Below are 19,768 nucleotides of genomic sequence, written 5' to 3'. Positions count from 1 at the left end.
CAGCCATTCAAATCCATTGAAAAAGTTTTAAATATTTTTTTTTAAATATTATTGTATTGGTTTATTATTGATTCATTTATATTTGTAAATGTAATTGTTCTGCATTCGGTCCCATAGGGAGGATTAGAGTAAGGGCCAGTTCACACCACATGCAGTCCAGTGCGTTTTTTTTATGCATCAAAAACGCATGGAAAGTACGTTATATGGTATTTAATGGCAATAGTTCATACCAGTTCTTGCAGTTCCAGTGCATTCCAGAAAAAAAGTAGAACATGCTGCATTTGTCCTGCACTGGACTGTACTGGAACACTGTACAGGCATACCCCACTTTTAAGTACAAAATGGGGTTTATTTACTATCGCTAGAAAGCGCAAAATCAGGCTCACTTCTGCATAGAAACCAATGAGCTTTTGGGTTTTATTACCAAAGCTTAATTGAACAAGCTGGCGTTAGAAGCTCATTGGTTGCTATGCAGAAGTGAGTCTGAGTTTGTGCTTTCCAGCTTTAGTAAATAAACCCCATTGTGTAGTTAAAAGTGGGGTATGCTTGTAAAAAGCATCAAAAACACACTGGAATGCCCCTAAACTATCAATAACAAACTGGAACGCACATATCCTTATTTTAGGTTAAGAAAAAAAAGGGGAAACGGGACTGGAATGCATCAAAAATGTGCCAAAAACACGCATGCAGAAAAGCATCTGGACTGCGTTTCTATGGTGTAAACTGGCCTAAATGAAGTTTCCCAACATGACAGTATTGTTGTTCTCTGATGCCACCTACAGGTAGAATGTTGTATGAGCATTGTTGGAGCCAATAAAGCTGTGTATGGCTCTCAGCTGTGCATGCTATACATACTCCCTGGACCATTATCTGTTTAAACATGCTGCAGCCACAAGGCTACGGAGCAAAAGAGAGGTACAGGCATACCCCACTTTTATGTACACAATGGGGTTTATTTACTAAAGCTGGAAAGCGCAAAATCAGGCTCACTTCTGCATAACAACCCCAGCTTGTTCAATTAAGCCTGGTAATAAAACCCAGAAGCTCATTGGTTTCTATGCAGAAGTGAGCCTGATTTTGGGCTTTCTAGCTTTAGTAAGTAAACCCCATTGTGTACTTAAAAGTGGGGTATGCCTGTATTCTATTGCATATCATGTCATCAGGCTGGCTAATTTATGATTATATTATTATACTAATTATGAAAAGTTTTTCAGCCTTCCCTGTGGCTTACAAACAACTGTTATATTTAAATGTGTTGTTTAAGCGCATAATAAATGAAGATTCCAGACATACATAAATACAAAAGTAATGTTTGCATAGATATTAAGATGCCGTAAATAACAGAACTGAGGATGCAACCCCCCAATTTATCCCTAATTGCATCACAGTATAGGCTTCAGAAACTGATTGGTTCAATGCCAAAGTCACTTGCTAGCTGATCAACAACATATTTATGGTCCCCCAGCTAAAAATAATGTTCCAGCGAGAACCTAACTAAAGTGTTACTAAACCCAGCACCCTGCATTTACTATATCTGGTCTCCCAAAGTACACAGAATATGGAAATAAAATTGTTTTAGTAAATATAAACTGCTAAATACCTTTTCTCATCATCAGTATATATCATTCTCCTTTGACTGTCCTATGAGGCTGCATGACCACTGACCCTCTGCCTGGACAGTGCTGATTGGCCCTGTGCTGATCAGATGCAAAAAAAAAACTCTCTAGCAATACACACCAAACTGAGCATGTGCAGAGTGCCTCCGGGGCTCTGTAGTATCAGGAGATAGATAGGGGACTGGGGAAGAAGGGGGGGGGGGTCATAGAAGACAGAATCAAACAGCCTTTTTACACAATGTGCAGGATATACCCCTTAGGTTGCACAGTGAGTATAACAAGCATGCAATACTGCAAATGCAGACTGATTTTACTGTTGCTGGTTTAGTAACACTTTAAAAGCAGCCAACAAAGCAGTAGACATTTCTTGAGACAGATGCACAAAGTAAAACAATATGCATTTATATACAATACATAGTCATATGCAACAACACTCATAACTTAATGCTTTTTTTTCAAAGAGGCTGAGGGAACAGAGGGTAACAGATACTCGGAATAAGGCACAAAATGGGTACCAGTAACCTAGTCATGGTTTTTATGAACATTTTGGATGTGAACAACTTTCCATCTAAGGGTAGACTATAAAGTCCTCTACTAAGCTTTGGCCCACACTAACCTTCAAGGACAGATCTAAAAACCACCATGGTCTCAAAGTACAAGAAACATTCCTTACAAATACTGATAGGTATTCCTGCCAAGATGCCCTGTGTATCCATCTCTTAGCAGGAAGACCACCTAAGGGATCTTCCTGCTAGCACCAGAGTTCTAGGATCTAGCTCCTTACGGCTCTGTGCCTGGTTGGCATATAGCACCAAAAGGCACACCTTGCCCCCTTGGATACCCCCATTTTTTTTCCTATTGCATCATACTCATGGTGCTGATTTGCAAAGGAGTCACTGCCAACTGCACCAGTGATTGTTTAGTCGCCTCCCTCTTAGAAGAGATAGCAGCTACATAAGACAAAACATCCCAATCCCACTGACCAATGGAAGATTTATACACAGAAGCCCACATTACAAGCAGCAATCCTACTTTTCTTTGCTGTCCCCGTTTCGACGAAGTCATATTGCCCTGCATTCCCCAATAGACATCTCACCTGTTCAGATGGCATACAATGTATTTGAGGGTGTCATAGTTTGGTTCAGGAAGGTTTCCAACAAGATCTTTCATCGTCTGTATCCTCTCTGACAAATCAGGAATTTCTGTTCAGAACAAAGGAAGATTTCATAGGTGGTTTGCAGAATTTAGGAGACATTTTTGTTTGTGTGAAAACATATGCAGTAATACCTTGGATTACGAGCATAATTCGTTCCAGAAGAATGCCTTTAATCCAAAGCACTTGTATATTAAAGCAAGTTTCCCCATAGTAAATAATGGAAACTCAGCTAATCCATTCCACAGCCACTGCTTGTCTATGCAGTACCACATGTGGCCAGAGATGCGGGGGCACTGGAGACACTTGAAAACACTCTGAGACACTCGGAGACCACTCAGAGTGTCTCCTAGAGACTCCAAACGTCACTGGCGCCCCCGCATCTCTGGCCAAATGTGGTACTGCACACCCCAGCAAACCCCAGCAGCTTGAATCCTGCTCGTCTTGCGAGTCAGGATTTTAAAAAAAACATTCCTCGTATTGCGAAAAGCTCGTAAACCGCGTTACTGGCAATCCGAGGTTCCACTGTTATTGTAACTCAATGCCCACTTTAAAATATACTATCAACATTGTCTTCTGTTGATTGTACTGTATCTTAAAGGATAAGTTCACCTTTCATAACATATTCAGTGCATGTAACATGTTATGAATGGACCGATTTTCTCCCTGTGCCACAATTCAAAAAAGACACTGCCCACCCGGCCTGATTCATGCGCACTTCTCTGCGCATGACGGCCTGTAGTTTTCAATGAACTACTACGGATAGTGTATCTTTCTTTCTACTTGCAGAGAGAAAAAAAAAAGTGTGTGGGAAAAAAAAAAAGAAAGAAAAAAAATATCAAGGTTCGACCTAGGTCTGTCCCAGGGTTAGTGTTTGGGTCAAAGGTCAAGGTCAGTATATTTTGGGCAGGATTTTTTTTTAATTAGTATCAGTGTCAGTTAATGTCAGTGTCAGTGTGTTTTAGGTAGAACAAAAAACAAAACAAAATGCACACTATTGTTTCTGTGCTGTACTATGGATACAAACAACCAATAACATACACATATAAGGCTGCAATCGTGAGGAGCAGGAGAATTTATTTTGGGTTGTTCTTTGGTGGTAGGTGGAGGTGGTAGTAACAGCTACAAAAATTCATTTTTTTTTTACTTTTTGGGGACAGTTTTCCTTTGAAAATAAAAACAAAATCAGGAAATATCCATAGCCATTTACTACCACAAAGTAGTTGTGATGATATGTACGGTTTTACTAACACATGTCAAAGTTGCAAAATTGTGCTTAGGCACTAAAATTTGTTTTACCCTTAGGGGTTAAATTTGCCCTGCAGAAAGTGCCAGTTTGACCTTGCCATAAGCACAAAACCCATTGATCACCTTCATGTAAATAATGGCATATCAAACACTTTTACAATGAAGTTACCTCTGAGGCCTCGTACACACGACCGAGAACTCGCCGTAAATGAAACATCGTTTTCCTCGACGAGTTCCTTGTCAGGCTTGTCGAGAATCTTGTCAAGCTTTCTTTGCGTACACACTGTCAAGACCAAATCTCGTCGTTCTCAAACGCGGTGACGTACAACACGTACGACGGCACTATAAAGGGGAAGTTTGATTCCACTGGCGCCACCCTTGGGGCTGCTTTTGCTAATCTCATGTTACTGCGTGTTAAGTAAAAGTTTGGTGAGAGGCGATTTGCGCTTTTCAGTCTGTTACAGCTTGACAAATGTGCTATCCCCATTACAAACGCTACTTTTACCAAAGGTGCGCTCCCGTCTCATACTTTATTCTGAGCATGCGCGGGTTTCTAAGCATACACACGAATGTGTTTTTTTTTGTAAACCAGCCCGACGAAGAACACGACGAGGAAATTGAAACTCCCAACGAGGAAAAAGAGAACTTGTTCTCTTTTTTTCTCGTCGAGTTCCACGACAGTTTTCTCGACGAAAAACATACACACGGCCGTTTTTCTCGGCAAAAAAGCCCTGCCACCAAGTTTCTTGATGGATTCTGTCGAGGAAAACGGTCGTGTGTACGAGGCCTTAGAGCATAAACTTTTGCAATAATGTTGCAATGAAGTGGTTGCAGCACACAGTAGAAGGTTATATTTAAATATAAACTTGTCTGAAAATATCAAAAAACACTCGTCCTAAATGTATTATATCTCACAGGTATATTGTACATTTTTGTATAAGATCTACTTACGAACAGCTGAAATAAATTCATCGAACATGCTGAAAGGGATAAGTGGCTCTGGAAGTTCACGGAAGAACATTTTCAGAGCACCTGTGATGACGTGAATATCGTCCCACTCACTGTCATTGAGATCCAACTTCTCCTCTGCATTCACCAAGAACAAAAACCATTAGGAACATCTCCTATTCACCTCATTATACATGTGCGTATGAGTGTTTCCCTAAACTGTGTTGCTGTTTTTGCAGCTAGATAATAGCAATTGTTTCAAAGTAATGATGCTGTTCTGGATGTTGTATACATAAAGTGCAGAACTTATGCGCTCACCTAAAGCGAAATAAAAGTGGCCTGGTAAAGTCTTGATAAGTAGAGATTTTTTTGTACCCGCTGCATTGTCAGGGCTGTCTTTAATATGGTTGGACCCTGGGCAAACATTTTTTTTTGGGCCCCCAACCCGTGCAATTTTGCTCTCCACATGCTATGAGACATACAATAAATAGCAGCTAGACTTAAAATCTCTTTACTGTATCAAATCAGGCAGCGATTGCGATTGGTTGCCAGAGGTTACAGTGTATCATTATCGCTTACTGACTGGTTGCTAGAGGTTACAGCACACATTATGGCTCACTGATTAGTTGCTAGAGGTTACAGCACATGATTTCTGCTTGTTGATTGGTTGCTAGAGATTACTGTACAGTAATGCTGCTCACTGATTGGTTGCTAGATGTTACAGTGTATCATTATCGCTTACTGACTGGTTGCTAGAGGTTACAGCACACATTATGGCTCACTGATTAGTTGCTAGAGATTACAGCACATGATTTCTGCTTGTTGGTTGGTTGCTAGAGATTACTGTACAGTAATACTGCTCACTGATTGGTTGCTAGATGTTACAGTGTATCATTATCGCTTACTGACTGGTTGCTAGAGGTTACAGCACACATTATGGCTCACTAATTAGTTGCTAGAGGTTACAGCACATGATTTCTGCTTGTTGATTGGTTGCTAGAGATTACTGTACAGTAATACTGCTCACTGATTGGTTGTCACGGGCTACAGTGTATCATTATCGCTTATTGACTGGTTGCTAGAGGTTACAGCACACATTATGGCTTACTGATTAGTTGCTAGAGGTTACAGCACATGATTTCTGCTTGTTGATTGGTTGCTAGAGATTACTGTACAGTAATACTGCTCACTGATTGGTTGCCAGAGTTTACAGCTCATCATCTCTTCACTGCAGAGGGGCATGATATACATATGAATGCCGCCTTTATTTCCATATCTATGCTGCCGGATGCAGCTATTTACATATGACTGCCAGTTATTTACATGTAAACACAGGAACTGCAGGTGAGTCATATGTACACAACAATAGGGCAGAGCTGGGCAGCATTAGTAGCAGCACTTCGCACTGAGATATCAGGACACAGCACAGGACTAAAACTTCAAAGGACAAGGGAATTTTTAACTGGGATAGTATGAGGCAGCTTCTTTTGGCCCCACAACAATAACAGGGCCCAGGGCAGATTTCCCTTTTGCCCTGCCTTAAAGACGGCCCTGTGCATTGTTCTGCACATTACTGTATTTTCAGCACAAAAAAAAAAAAAAAAACCTACTCACTGGGGTTGATTTACTAAAGAAAAGAAAATGGATCATAAGCAGCACTATGGTAATAATAAAAAATAAAATTCATAGTTCTTTTTTTGGAAATCTTGTTTTTTTTAACATAGCACAGCTTATGGTTCATTGTACAGTATTTTGTTTGTACACTGGATGGTTGATATTTACTCCACTTTAGAGAGACAAGTCCATTTTATTCCAATTAACAGAAAAAAGTAAATAAACAGAATAAATAAATATAAATCCTCCATATACAGAATCCTATACCCACAGTTGATCCATAGGAAGGCAAATGAAAAAACAATTTGCTTCCTGATTGAAACCTGTAGGGCAGATGCATAATGAGCAAGTATGCACCACATACTAGCTCACTATGAAAAATGGGCCAGCTCGGTCAATGCTGAGGGGGCCGACATGTTCCCTCAGCGTTTCTTTCAGGTTCGCCGCTCCGGCACTGTGAGTGGCCGGAGCCATGATGACATTATTCCTGTCCGAGCACGCGGGAACTATGGCAAGTTCCGGCAAGATATGCTGGACCTTCGCTGGACCTTCACTGTTCATGCGCCTCTGACATCAGCGGCTGCATGCAAGGTGAATATCTCCTAAACCATACAGGTACCAACAGGTAAGCCTTATTATAGGGTTTCCTGTAGTTAAAAATGACCAAGCAGACAACACAACCGCTTTAAGGAGATTCACCTTATCTATTTGTCCTGTTTACCATTATCAGGGAAAGTAGAAGAAAATCTCAAATGTTGGGTTGTCCCCAGAAAAGTAATAGAGGGAAAATCTTCCAATGGGGACAATAGTTCTGGTGACCTGGGGTTCCCCAAGAAATTTCCTGAATTTGCAGGGATTTCCTCTCACTTCCTGTTTTGGTTAGGGGACAGGAAGTGAATAGAAATCTCTGCAATGAGACACAGATTGCGAAAACAAATCTGAGAAGGGTTATAACGCTTCCTTACTGGAAAAAAAAAAGGTTCTATTTTAAGCCTGCAGGAGAACCAGCTATTTTATTTTTAGGAAACAAGTTTACTACCGATTTAATACATAATACAAATAGAAATGATTCTACCAAGAAAGAGTAGCAAGTGAGAAATATTATGACATAAGCAGAGCCTAGTTTATTCTAAGATCAACAAAGCAATTTATATTAACATGAATATAAACAGAATAGAAAAGCCACTCACACACAAATAACAAATACAAATGCAAAATACATCAATCTTCAACTTTACACAAAGAAGAACACAAGCATGCTTAAAGTGGATGTAAACACGATTCAGGAAATTTGAGCTGGGCACATATATCTGCAGTGTTTTCTTATCTCTTTTTAAAGCCCTAAGTTATGTGGCTTTCTCCTGCTTCATTCTTCTGTTATTAACCTGATAACTTCTTACAAGTTCTCTGTCAACTGTGATAAAACCAGCCTGAATTTTGTGTCAGGGTGGGTGCTATAAATAGATTAGCAGAGAGCAGGTCTATTCACAGCACAGCTCTGCAAGTCTCCGCCTATGTGGAGAGGGGGTATGTGCCTTTCCTCCAATCAGCTGTCTCACAGTGTATGGCAAGAATCCACACCCACAGGTGAATCAGGAAGAGACAATTCTAACACAATGGGGTTGATTTCAAAATTCTATGGCATCTAGAGTGCCTACTGTATATACTCCAGTATAATTTTATAATATTTTCAGCCCTTTTTTTAGGGTTAAAAATACACCCCTCGGCTTATACTCGAGTCAGTGTACCTGAAGGGTACCTGAAGGGCTGCGAGCGTCCATTGTTTAAAAGTCGCGGCTTCCCCCGGTCCCTTTTGTGAGAGGCGTTTCCCAGCAGACACTGTGTTCAGTGTTCCGCTTATCATGGACGTTCTATTGTCAAAGGATGAAAAGACGTCCGTGATTGGCGGAACACTGAACACAGTGTCTGCTGGGAAACTGAGTCCGAGGATGAGAAGACATCCGTGATAGGCTGCTGGGAAACGCCTATCACGGAACGGGACCAGGAGGAGACTGCGACTTTTAAACAATGAATGGACGCCCGCAGCCTGTCAAGAATTTCAGGTACACTGACTCGGGCACAGAGAGGCTGCAATGGGCACAGTGAGGTTGGGCACAGTGAGGTGGCAATGGGCACAGTGAGGTGGCAATGGGCACAGTGAGGTTGGGCACAGTGAGGTGGCAATAGGCACATGGTGGTGGCAATGGGCACAGGGAGGTGGCAATGGGCACAGTGAGGTTGGGCACAGTGAGGTTGCAATGGGCACAATGAGGTTGGGCACAGTGAGGTTGGGCACAGTGAGGTTGCAATGGGCACATTGAGGCATGCAAATGGGCACAGTGAGGCGTGGAAATGGGCACAGTGAGGCGTGCAAATGGCCATTGTTGACCCTCTTTTCCGCTTACAGTAGCTGCTGCATTCTCACCCTAGGCTTATACTCGAGTCAATAAGTTTTCCCAGTTTTTTGGGGTAAAATCAGGTACCTCGGCTTATACTCGGGTCGGCTTATACTCGAGTATATACAGTATTTTAATTTGACTTAATATGACTTATTTTTATTTTGCCATTTTTTTGCATTAGGATTTCTGTGTGTGGTAGAACAAAAACATTGTGTTCCAGCATCACAAGCAGGTGTGTTCCAGGATCACCAGGATGAAGTTGTACAGTACAGTAATTCATGATTGTTAAATGGGACTGCTCTGCAGGCTATATTCTCTGTAGGCATCTCAAAGTTTAAAAGCTTTTTCAGTTTAGCTGGAGTGTACCCTTAACGCTGAATTCTGGGGGAAGTTTTTTTTTTGCCTGTGTATAAAGGTCAGTTTATACCTTAAATAAATGAGTTATTGTTTTCTTTCATCTGTAAACTGGCACTGAGTAATACATAGGATCTTTGCCCATTTTCAGTGCCCATTGCCCAGGACATCTGTTTTCTTAGACCAGTTGCCACTCTAATCTTTATTCCCCTGGCCGCTTTGGTAACTTCCCCACTGTAGTTCTGTTTCAGCGAGCAAGGATGTAACTATGTCCCTGCTCACTGAAGCGGGCGAACCCAGGAGTCTCTGATTGACGGTCTGAACTGCCCCCTGCTGATGCGTCTTCTAAATGACAGGTCCGCTAAGCCCACGCAGACGACTGCCACTACTTCCATTTCCCTAAGCATTGTGGGAAATGTTGTGCATTTTTCTTGCATGGATGTGACATGTAGACAAATAGAAAGTCCTCCTCCTGGGGCCCGGAAGTAGCGCATTATTCACTGGGGCAGAAATAGTGAGTCATTTTCATTACCAATTTTTCAGCGATTTAGTAAAACCTGGGAAGAGAGATCTGGAAATGCAAAGATAGCAGGATGCAGGATCCTGGAGTTCATCTTTAAAACACTATTGCTACAAAAAAAAAAGCCCATAAAAGATTCCACCAGAGCTTTTGAAGACAGCGAAGATCTAAGATTTGAGGCACCGCCCACCAGAGATGTAACTATTAGGCCACATTCGCACAAGCGTTTTGCCACGATGCAAATGCCAGCAAGCAGGAATCTATCTATTCTTACTTCTCTGCTTGACAACGGTGAGCACACAAAGTGGCATTCAGTAGCGATAACTGCAGGTAATCACTGGCTGTGTGAACAGTCACTAATAGCTGCGGTTGCTGACAACCTGTTATTGAAGTGTTCGGGGTCAGCGGTCACATGTAACCACTCCCAAGTGTCACATAAAGCAACGATATTCAGTAGATTCCTGCCGCTGGCATTCGCACCCTGACAAAACTCCTGAATGAATGTAAGCTTATACCTCATATTTTGCAGGCACCTTTTTTTTACTTTTCTAATTAGTGACAGTATCATTTTAACTTACTGACTACCTCTCTCTAAACCAGGGGTTTCCAAACTCTCTAAACAAAGGGCAAGTTTATTGTCCTGAAGACTTTATTGGGGCTGGACTGTGGCCAGTGGGAGTAGAAAAAGTCCTGATATCAGTGGGGAAATAAATAAACAGTGGAAGTAATTGCATTCCATCATTGGTGTCAGCGGGAGGAATTGTGCCCCATCATTGATGTCATTATGCCCCATCGTTGGTGTCATTGGGAGGAACTGCACCCCATTACTGATGTCATTGGGCCCCAACCTTGGTGTCATTGGGAGGAATTGGACCCATCATTGTTGTCATTGGCCCCCATCGTCTGTGTCATTGGGAGGAATTGCACCCCATCTTTGATGTCAATGGGTCCAATTGTTGTGTCAGTGGGAGGAATTGTGCTCCATCAATGGTGTCATTGGGAGGAATTGGGCCCCCCCTCATTGGTGTCAGTGGGGGGGGGGGATCATGCTGGTGTTGGTATTAGTGAATCAAATAGTGCCCAAAGGGAAGAATAAATGCAAACAAAGGGCCCATCTGGCCCCTGGGCCACAGTTTGGAGACCACTCCTCCAAACCAATAGTACCCAACCTGCAGCCATTTGGCACCTAATGCGTGTTAGTTCGGTCCACTGTAAACAGTAGTCTGAGTTTTACTGCTTACTCAAGCCAGTAATAGATAAATATTATTTGAAGCGGATTCTGAAAGGTAAATGGTTTTGTTTATTTATTTCATGCTGTCTTTTTGTCCGCCCCCCCCCCCTTTTTATTTTTATGATTGTATAATGGATCTTTTTGAGATAAATATCAAATGTGGCACAAGTAACTTTTAGGGCGGCTGTATGGAGCATAAATGTAAAAGTTGTACTTGTTAAAGGGGTTGTAAAGGTACAATTTTAACGAGCTTCCTTTACCTTAGTGCAGTCCTCCTTCACTTACCTCATCCTTTGATTTTGCTTTTAAATGTCCTTATTTCTTCTGAGAAATCCTCACTTCCTGTTCTTCTGTCTGTAACTCCACACAGTAATGCAAGGCTTTCTCCCTGGTGTGGAGTGTCGTGCTTGCCCCCCTTCCCTTGGACAACAGGAGAGTCAGGACGCCCGCTAACACACAGCTCCTTTCTCTATCTGCAATGTAGAGGGAGGAGGCGAGCACCACACTCCACACCAGGGAGAAAGCCTTGCATTACAGAAGAACAGGAAGTGAGGATTTCTCAGAAGAAATAAGGACATTTAAAAGCAAAATTGAAGGATGAGGTAAGTGAAGGAGGACTGCACGGAGGTAAAGGAAGCTATTTAGGAAAAACAAAATTGTACCTTTAAAACCCCTTTAAGGCCGCGTACACACGGTCGAACATGTCCGCTGGAACTGGTCCGACCGTGTGTATGGCCTAGCGGACAGGTTTCCAGCGGACAAAAGTTTCTTAGCAAGCTAAGAAACATGTCCGCTGGAAACATGTCCGTCGGACATGTCCGATGGTTAGTACACCTAATCGCACATGTCCGCTGGTTATGACGTGTAACCAGCGTCCCGAAATCCCGCGCATGCGTCGAATCGATTCGACGCATGCGTGGAAGCATTGCACTTCCGTGTTTGAGAAGGTTGGTGCCTTCTACGTCACCGCGTTCTCTGTCCGCGGGGATTTTGGTCTGATGGTGTGTACACACATGAGACCAAAAGCTCCCAGGAGACATGTCCGATGAAAACGGTCCGCGGACCGTTTTCATCGGACATGTCTCCTCGTGTGTACAGGGCCTAAGGGGGGCTGTAAAAGTGTTTTCTAGAAATTTCATGTCTCTTGAGGCATTTCCCCAGTCTCCAACAATTCTAAAGCATGTTTGGTCATGCATGGTCTGTGGTTATCTTCTGCATGTCTGTAGTCTCTACCAACTTTCTGTAGCATTACATTCATCATCATATATGGTTCCCTGAGACCCCCTGTGTCAAATAAATTGGCCACCACTACTCTAAACTAAATAAATCACCCTAGATTTTCGTACAGTAATGCCCGGTACACACGATCCGATTATCGGACGAATGATCGTTCGTTTTTTTTTGTATGCTAATCTCACGTCGAATCTGATGAGTTTACTAAAGTCACGAAAATTCTCGTACGGCAGAATAAAAAATCGGAAGTGATGTCATGTTTTGTAATGCATTTGTATTGCATTTTCGAACGACAGCTGTACTGATTAAACGAAAATCGTACGATCTGGCATCGTACGAAAAAAATTTCCGTGCATGTCCGATAGAATAAAATCAGATGAACTGTCCTGATTGGCTCTCGGAAGCTCTGTACTAACGATCCGATTATCGTACGATCGATTCGAAAGCGGCATTTTTCGTACGATTTTCCGATCGTGTGTACGGGGCATTAGGAATATGTGGATTACTTTTCCTTTCTTGATAACCTGACACAGAAACCAATACAAACTGAACAAACCGGGTTAGTCAGAGCCAATGACAAGTGCATAAACATCACTGTAAGCATACACATCAACATGTAGACTGCAGAGTTCAGACCATTCAGACATTTCAGTTTCAGACATATTGCTGGCAGACATGGACGATAATAGCAGCTCTGGAAGCACGGTTGTTAAAGGGCACATCTGCTATGACATACACAGCATTGTAGCCAGAACACAAAGGGCTACCTTGGGAGAGCTGCTCCGGAAAAAGGTATCGTCCATCTGTGGTTACTGCCCTCTCTGAAAAATAATAGGTCAGCCTACTGATCAATTACAAGTTCCAAATAAGTGTGTTTGAGCTGCATTGTAGGCTGAATACAAAATTAAAAGTAATACATTTTAATATCCTATTTTTATTCACTCGGGCAGTATCATTTTATCAGTCATTTTTACCACAATAGTGTTGCAGATGGAGCTTCTTACCTCTGTCTACTATAAACCTCAGTTTCTGTATGATGGACAAGTTTCCACTCACTCTGTAAATCCCATCCACGTCCAGCCCTAGGATACATACAGAACAGGAAAAGATTTAAAAGAGTTAGTCAATACTGGCTGATCACATCATGTGGGTAAACAATATTATCGCAATGAATATGTACCAGGTAGGCTGTGCCACACTTTGGCCTTGGAAGCATTTTAGCTGTTAATTACACAAACCTCAATTCATATTTTGTTTGAGCAATGTTGAGTGTCACCTGATGTTTTTCGAAACCGTCTTAGTACCGTGTCATATATTTTTTTCTTACACGTTGCACTTTCTTTTAACCACTTAAGACACGGGCCATTATGCAGGTTAAGGACCTTGCCCCTTTTTGCGATTTGGCACTGCCTCGCTTTAACTGACAATTGCCCGGTCGTGCGACGTGGCTCCCAAACAAAATTGGCGTCCTTTTTTTTCCCACAAATAGAGCTTTCTTTTGGTGGTATTTGATTACCTCTTTTTATTTTTTGCGCTATAAACAAAAATAGAGCGACAATTTTGAAAAAAAATCAATATTTTTTACTTTTTGCTATAATAAATATCCCCCAAAAATATATTAAAAAAAAAACATTTTTCCCTCAGTTTAGGCCGATACATATTCTTCTACATATTTTTGGTAAAAAAAATTGCAATAAGCGTTTATCGATTGGTTTGCGCAAAATATATAGCGTTTACAGAATAGGGGATAGTTTTATTGCATTTTTATTAATACTTTTTTTTTACTACTAATGGCGATGATAAGCGATTTTTTTTCATGACTGCGACATTAAGGCGAACACATCAGACAATTTTCGCGACCCCACGGCTGGGCTTAAAGAGACACGTACAGGTACGTGATTGTGCCCAGCCGTGCCATTCTGCGGACGCATATCGGCGTGAAGGGGTCCTTAAGTGGTTAATATGTAATGTTGTAAAACATTACATACATTAGAAGTAGGCCTTTACTGGTTAAAGTTGTTTCATTAACCACTTTAGCCCCTGAAGGATTTGCCCACTTCCTGACCAGGCCATTTTTTGCGATACGGCACTGCGTGGGATTAACTGACAATTGCGCGGTCGTGCGACGTGATACCCAAACAAAATTGACGTCCTTTTTTTTTTTACACAAATAGATCTTTCTTTTTGTTGTATGTCAGGAGTAACCAACCAGTGGCTGGGGGCCACATGTGGCCCGCGGAGCCCTCTGATGTGGCCCGCGACCTCCTGGTATGGGATGGAAGATAATAGAATACTGTTATTAAAGGTCAGTTTATTACTAAAATCACAGTGTATATATGGGCATATCTGCGGGTTACCTGTACTGAGCCATAGACTTCTATTACCTGTGAGTTTGGTGTGCTTTCTGAAAGTGCACCACACCTACAGCAAAGTGCACCTAACCTGCAGGAAAGCCACAGTTGAACTGTGCTGCACTCGTGGTACGGGTAAACAACAGTGCATCAGAGTGAAAGCAGCTGACCCAATCGGACCCTCCATTCACCTCTAAGGAGTGGCAGATGTTTACAAATGCCTACCTCCAATCCGATCTGCTAAAAAAGAGTAGAGTGGGCTGCTTCGCTCATTGTGGCACATGACCGGTTACCAAGTCGCTTAAAGTGGTTGTAAACCCTTATTTTTCACTTTTACCTACAGGTAAGCCTATAATACGGCTCACCTGTAGGTATAAAGAATATCTCCTAAAGCTGTACGGTTTAGGAGATATTCCCCCTCGCAATGCGCCGCTGATTGCAGCGGCACATGTGCAGGGGGAATCCACGGCGAAAGATCCGGCAGCCGCCGGACCTTGCCGATTTTAAATCTCCCGCGCTCACGCGCGGGAGTGACGTCATCGCCGCTCCAGCCAATCACAGCGCTGGAGCGGCGATACCCAAAAAACACGCCGGAGCAAGATGACATCTCGCTCGGCATGGACCAGGTAAGTGCTACACACCTCGTTCCGAGGTAAGTATTTCATAATCAGCTATTATGTGGTGCATACTAGCTGATTATGCCTTTTGCCTTGCAGGTTTAAAAAAAAAAAAAAATTATATATGCGGTTTACAACCGCTTTAAGTGGCCCTCGCTCTTCAAAAGGTTGGGCACCCCTGTTGTATGTGATCACCTCTGAGTTTTTTTTAAACAAAAAAAGAGCTACAATTTAAAAAAAAAAATTTTGTTTTTGCTATAGTAAGTATCCCCCAAATTAAAAATAAATAAATACATTTCTTCATCAGTTTAGGCTGATATTATTATTATTATTATTATTATTATTATTATTATTATTATACAGGATTTATATAGCGCCAACAGTTTGTGCAGCGCTTTATGTATAATGTATTGATATGTATTCTTCTACATATTTCTGGTAAAAAAAATCTCAATAAGCGTATATTGATTGGTTTGGGCAAAAGTTATAGCATCTACAAAATAGGGGATAGATTTACGGCATTTTTTTTTTTTTTTTTTTTACTAGTAATGGCGGTGATCTGATTTTTATTGGGACTGCGACATTGCGGCGGACAGATCAAACACCTTTGACACTTTTTTGGGACCATTGAGTAGTGCACAGAGGATTTGCCTTTAGTAAATCAACCCCATTATCTATATCAGTGATCGTTAAATTGTGATCTTCCTGACTTTTTCTCCTCGCCAGCTACCCTAAGGCCTAGTACACACAAGAGGATTTATCCGCGGATACGGTCCACCGGACCGTTTCCGCGGATAAATCCTCTCGAGGATTTTGATCCGATGGAGTGTACTCACCATCGGATCGAAATCCGCGCCGAAATCCCATCACGATGACGTGTCGCGCCGTCGCTGCGATGATGACGCGGCGACGTGCGCGACGCTGTCATATAAGGAATTCCACGCATGCGTCGAATCATTACGACGCATGCGGGGGATTGATTCGGACGGATTGATCCGGTGAGTCTGTACAGACCAGCGGATCAATCCGTTGGGATGGATTCAAGCGGATAGATTTTAAAGCATGTCTTAAAATTTGTATCCGCTGGAAATCCATCCCAGGGGATAAAAATCCGCGGAAACAGATCCGCTGGATTGTACACACCAGGGGATCTATCCGCTGGAGCCGGTCCGCGGATCAATTCCAGCGGATGGATCCTCTCGTGTGTACGGGGCCTTATTGTTAGTCCTTATTGTGAGGCCTCGTACACACGACCGTTTTCCTCGACAGAATCCATCAAGAAACTTGGTGGGAGGAAACCAGTCGTGTGTATGTTTTTCATCGAGGAAACTGTCAAGGAACTCGACGAGGAAAAAAGAGAACAAGTTCTCTTTTTCCTCGACGGGAGTCTCAATTTCCTCGTCGTGTTCCTCGTCGGGCTGGTTTTCAACGAGAAACACGATTGTGTGTATGCTAAGAAACCCGCGCATGCTCAGAATAAAGTATGAGATAGGAGCGCACCTTCGGTAAAAGTAGCGTTTTTGCACATTTTCTTTCCTGCAAAAATATGTGCATTTATACATTTTTCACAAAAGGTGAACTTATCCTTTAAAGCAGGGGTCTCCAAACATTCTAAACAAAGGGCCGGTTTTTTGTCCTTCAGACTCCTGGAGGGCCGGACTTTGGCCAGCGGGGGATGGAAATTTTCCTGGCATCAATGGAACTAAACATATGGTATTAGGGGGAGAAATAGTGCCCCATCATTGGTATTATAGGGAGGAATAGTGCCCCATTAGTGGTGTCAGTGGGAGAAATGGTGCCCCACTGTCGGTGTCAGATGTCAGAATAGTTTCTCGTATCAGTGGGAGGGATACTTCCCCAAGGGCCGGATAAAGGTAAGCAAAGGGCCGCATCCGGCCCTCGGGCCGCAGTTTGGAGACCACTGCTTTAAAGTAATGGGATCATGTAGAACCTAGTGGTGATGGGAATTGAAGCTACACATTCAGACTGTGTACTTAAATCAAATATGTAACTGAAGTATCTTGTACCTTTTTCATTTACAGCTTCTATACACAGCCGAACAAACTTTGGGACAGTGCTATGTTCTCGATGGCAAAGAGCATCTAGGCGACAGCCAAAAACTTGATCTACAGAACAAAAAAAAACATTAAAACAGATTTCTGCACGTTGAAAACAAATTAAGAAATAAAGAAAAAATAAAGAAATAAACCAAAGATAGATGGACACAGGCTGAATTATTTAAAAAGAACATATGAAAATCCTCTCTGATCCTCTCTGATTATGTGTCTGTCTTTTTCTCTAATTTATTTCTATTTCAATTTCTGGTCTTACTAAGCACATTCACTAGATAAGCTTTTCTTCTCTGTATTAGCGCAAACCCAAGAGGTTTTACAGATCATTGCCTTACCGTGACTGCAGTAGTGTATTTAGGTTTTGTGCTGCCCTAGGCCTGACTAAACTTTTGCACCTCCTCATTTAAATATGACCCACCCCTTCCTGTCAAGGCCACACTGAGTTTTTTTTAAGACCCGCCCTAAAATATTTTTTTGGGGTGCACACTAGTTCTGAGGGCCTTGGGGGTGGGCAATGGATTCCCTTAATTTGCATAGTTTTTCTCCCACTTCCTGTTTGGCTATGGGGCAGGAAGTGAAGGGAAATCTCCGCAATTGGACAGGGATGGTAAAAAATAAATTGACAGGGGCTATAACTCTCCCTTACTCTATCCAAACATCCAAAAGGCCAAAAAAACAAACATGACCATGAAACAGAACGAGGGGGGGGGGGTACATGGAGTAATTTATTAATCCTGTGGGAATTTTTAGTGTGGGAAAACTCAGAAGCATCCCTGTGTCCTATAAAGCCAATAATACACAGAAGCTTGTACATCCTAAAGGCCCAACACCAGAACACAAATTAAGTAACTTGGTATGTGCAGTTCAGTGTATTGAGTAATGAAGAGTGCAAAGCTGTACATTGCAGAGATAAAAACAACTTCTCAACACATTAACCACTTAAGCCCCGGACCATTATGCAGCCAAATGACCGGGCCACTTTTTGCGATTCGGCACTGCGTCATTTTAACTGACAACTGCAACGTGGCTCCCAAACAAAATTGGCGTCCTTTTTATCCCACAAATAGAGCTTTCTTTTGGTGGTATTTGATCACCTCTACGGTTTTAATTTTTTGCGCTATTAACAAAAATAGAGCAACAATTTTGAAAAAAAATCTATATTTTTTACTTTTTGCTATAATAAATATCCCTCAAAAATATATAAAAAAAATGTTTCCTCAGTTTAGGCCGATATGTATTCTTCTACATATTTTTGGTTAAAAAAAAATCACAATAAGCGTTTATTGATCGGTTTGCGCAAAAGTTATAGCTTCTACAAAATAGATAGTTTTATGGCATTTTTATTAATATTTTTTTTTTACTGCGACATTATGGCGGACATATCGGAAACATTTGACACATTTTTGAGGCGATTGTAATTTTTACAGCGAACAGTGCTATAAAATTGCACTGATTACTGTGAAAATGACACCGGCAGTGAAGGGGTTAACCACTAGGTGGCGCTGTAGGGGTTAAGCGTTCCCTAGTGAGTGATTCTTACTGTAGGGGGGGATGGGCTACACGTGACAAGACAGTGATCACCGCTTCCGATTACAGGAAGCGGTGATCACTGTCATTGTCACTAGGCAGAGCGGGGAGATGCTTGTTTACATCAGCATCTCCCCGTTCTGATTTACCGTGAGACAATCGAGTCGGTCGGGCTCACGGCGGGCGCGCGTCCACAATGCTACGCTCTTAAAGGGGACGTATATATACACATCCTTCTGCCTGTCCGTGCCATGCTTTCAGTGCACTTGTAGTGCACAGTGGATTTGCCTTTAGTAAATCAACCCCGTTATCTATATCAGTGATCATTAAATTGTGATCTTCCTGACTTTTTCTCCTCGCCAGCTACCCTAATTGTTAGTCCTTATTGTTAGTGTATTATATGTGTGGCCCAGGAAGGTCAGAAGGTTGGACACCCCTGCCCTAGAGGGTTAAACTTCAACAAATGTATTTAAAAAAAAGAGTTTATGCTTCACATTTGTAAAAGGGTAACTGTACATCATAAATTATAATGCTTTCTGTGCTATAATAGGCGTATGATAGTTTCAACATGACTCTAGTGTCTTCTAATGGTGTAATTGGTTAATAGTTCTTGGTAATATTATCTTGTGACATACATGATTTTTACTACCGGTATGTCTTGTAACAACATTAAAGTAAATGAGCTTGCACATGCATATACAATGATATTGCGTGGCATGTACAATTTAGGCTAAACATTTAAAGTGGAATTCCAGCTAACACTTAAATAACCTTAATCATCTCAGCCCCGGGAGGATTTACCCCCTTCCCGACCAGAGCACTATTTGCATTTCGGCACTGAGTCGCTTTAACTGACAATTGTGCGGTCATGCAACGTTGCACCCA

General features: G+C 42.0%; 1 protein-coding gene across 3 annotated transcripts in view; it reads right to left on the bottom strand.

Annotated features, from left to right (window-relative positions):
• ARHGAP9 (Rho GTPase activating protein 9) overlaps positions 1-19,768 on the bottom strand; it is a 203,521-nt gene that overhangs the window by 26,272 nt on the left and 157,481 nt on the right. For 2 of the 3 annotated variants that reach the window (XM_040340918.1, XM_040340920.1), the window contains 5 exons: positions 17,312-17,410; positions 13,321-13,398; positions 13,084-13,137; positions 4,969-5,103; positions 2,713-2,818 (listed from right to left, as the gene is read on the bottom strand). In XM_040340918.1, coding sequence (XP_040196852.1) covers positions 2,713-2,818; positions 4,969-5,103; positions 13,084-13,137; positions 13,321-13,398; positions 17,312-17,410 — 472 coding nt within the window. The remainder of the gene's footprint in view (positions 1-2,712; positions 2,819-4,968; positions 5,104-13,083; positions 13,138-13,320; positions 13,399-17,311; positions 17,411-19,768) is intronic. The other variant, XM_040340919.1, reaches the window with a different exon arrangement.

This window comes from Rana temporaria, chromosome 2, assembly GCF_905171775.1.
Source record: "Rana temporaria chromosome 2, aRanTem1.1, whole genome shotgun sequence".
Lineage (NCBI taxonomy): Eukaryota > Metazoa > Chordata > Amphibia > Anura > Ranidae > Rana > Rana temporaria.
The sequence above is the reverse complement of the archived record's forward strand: the minus strand, read 5'-3'. Positions and strand labels throughout refer to the sequence as shown.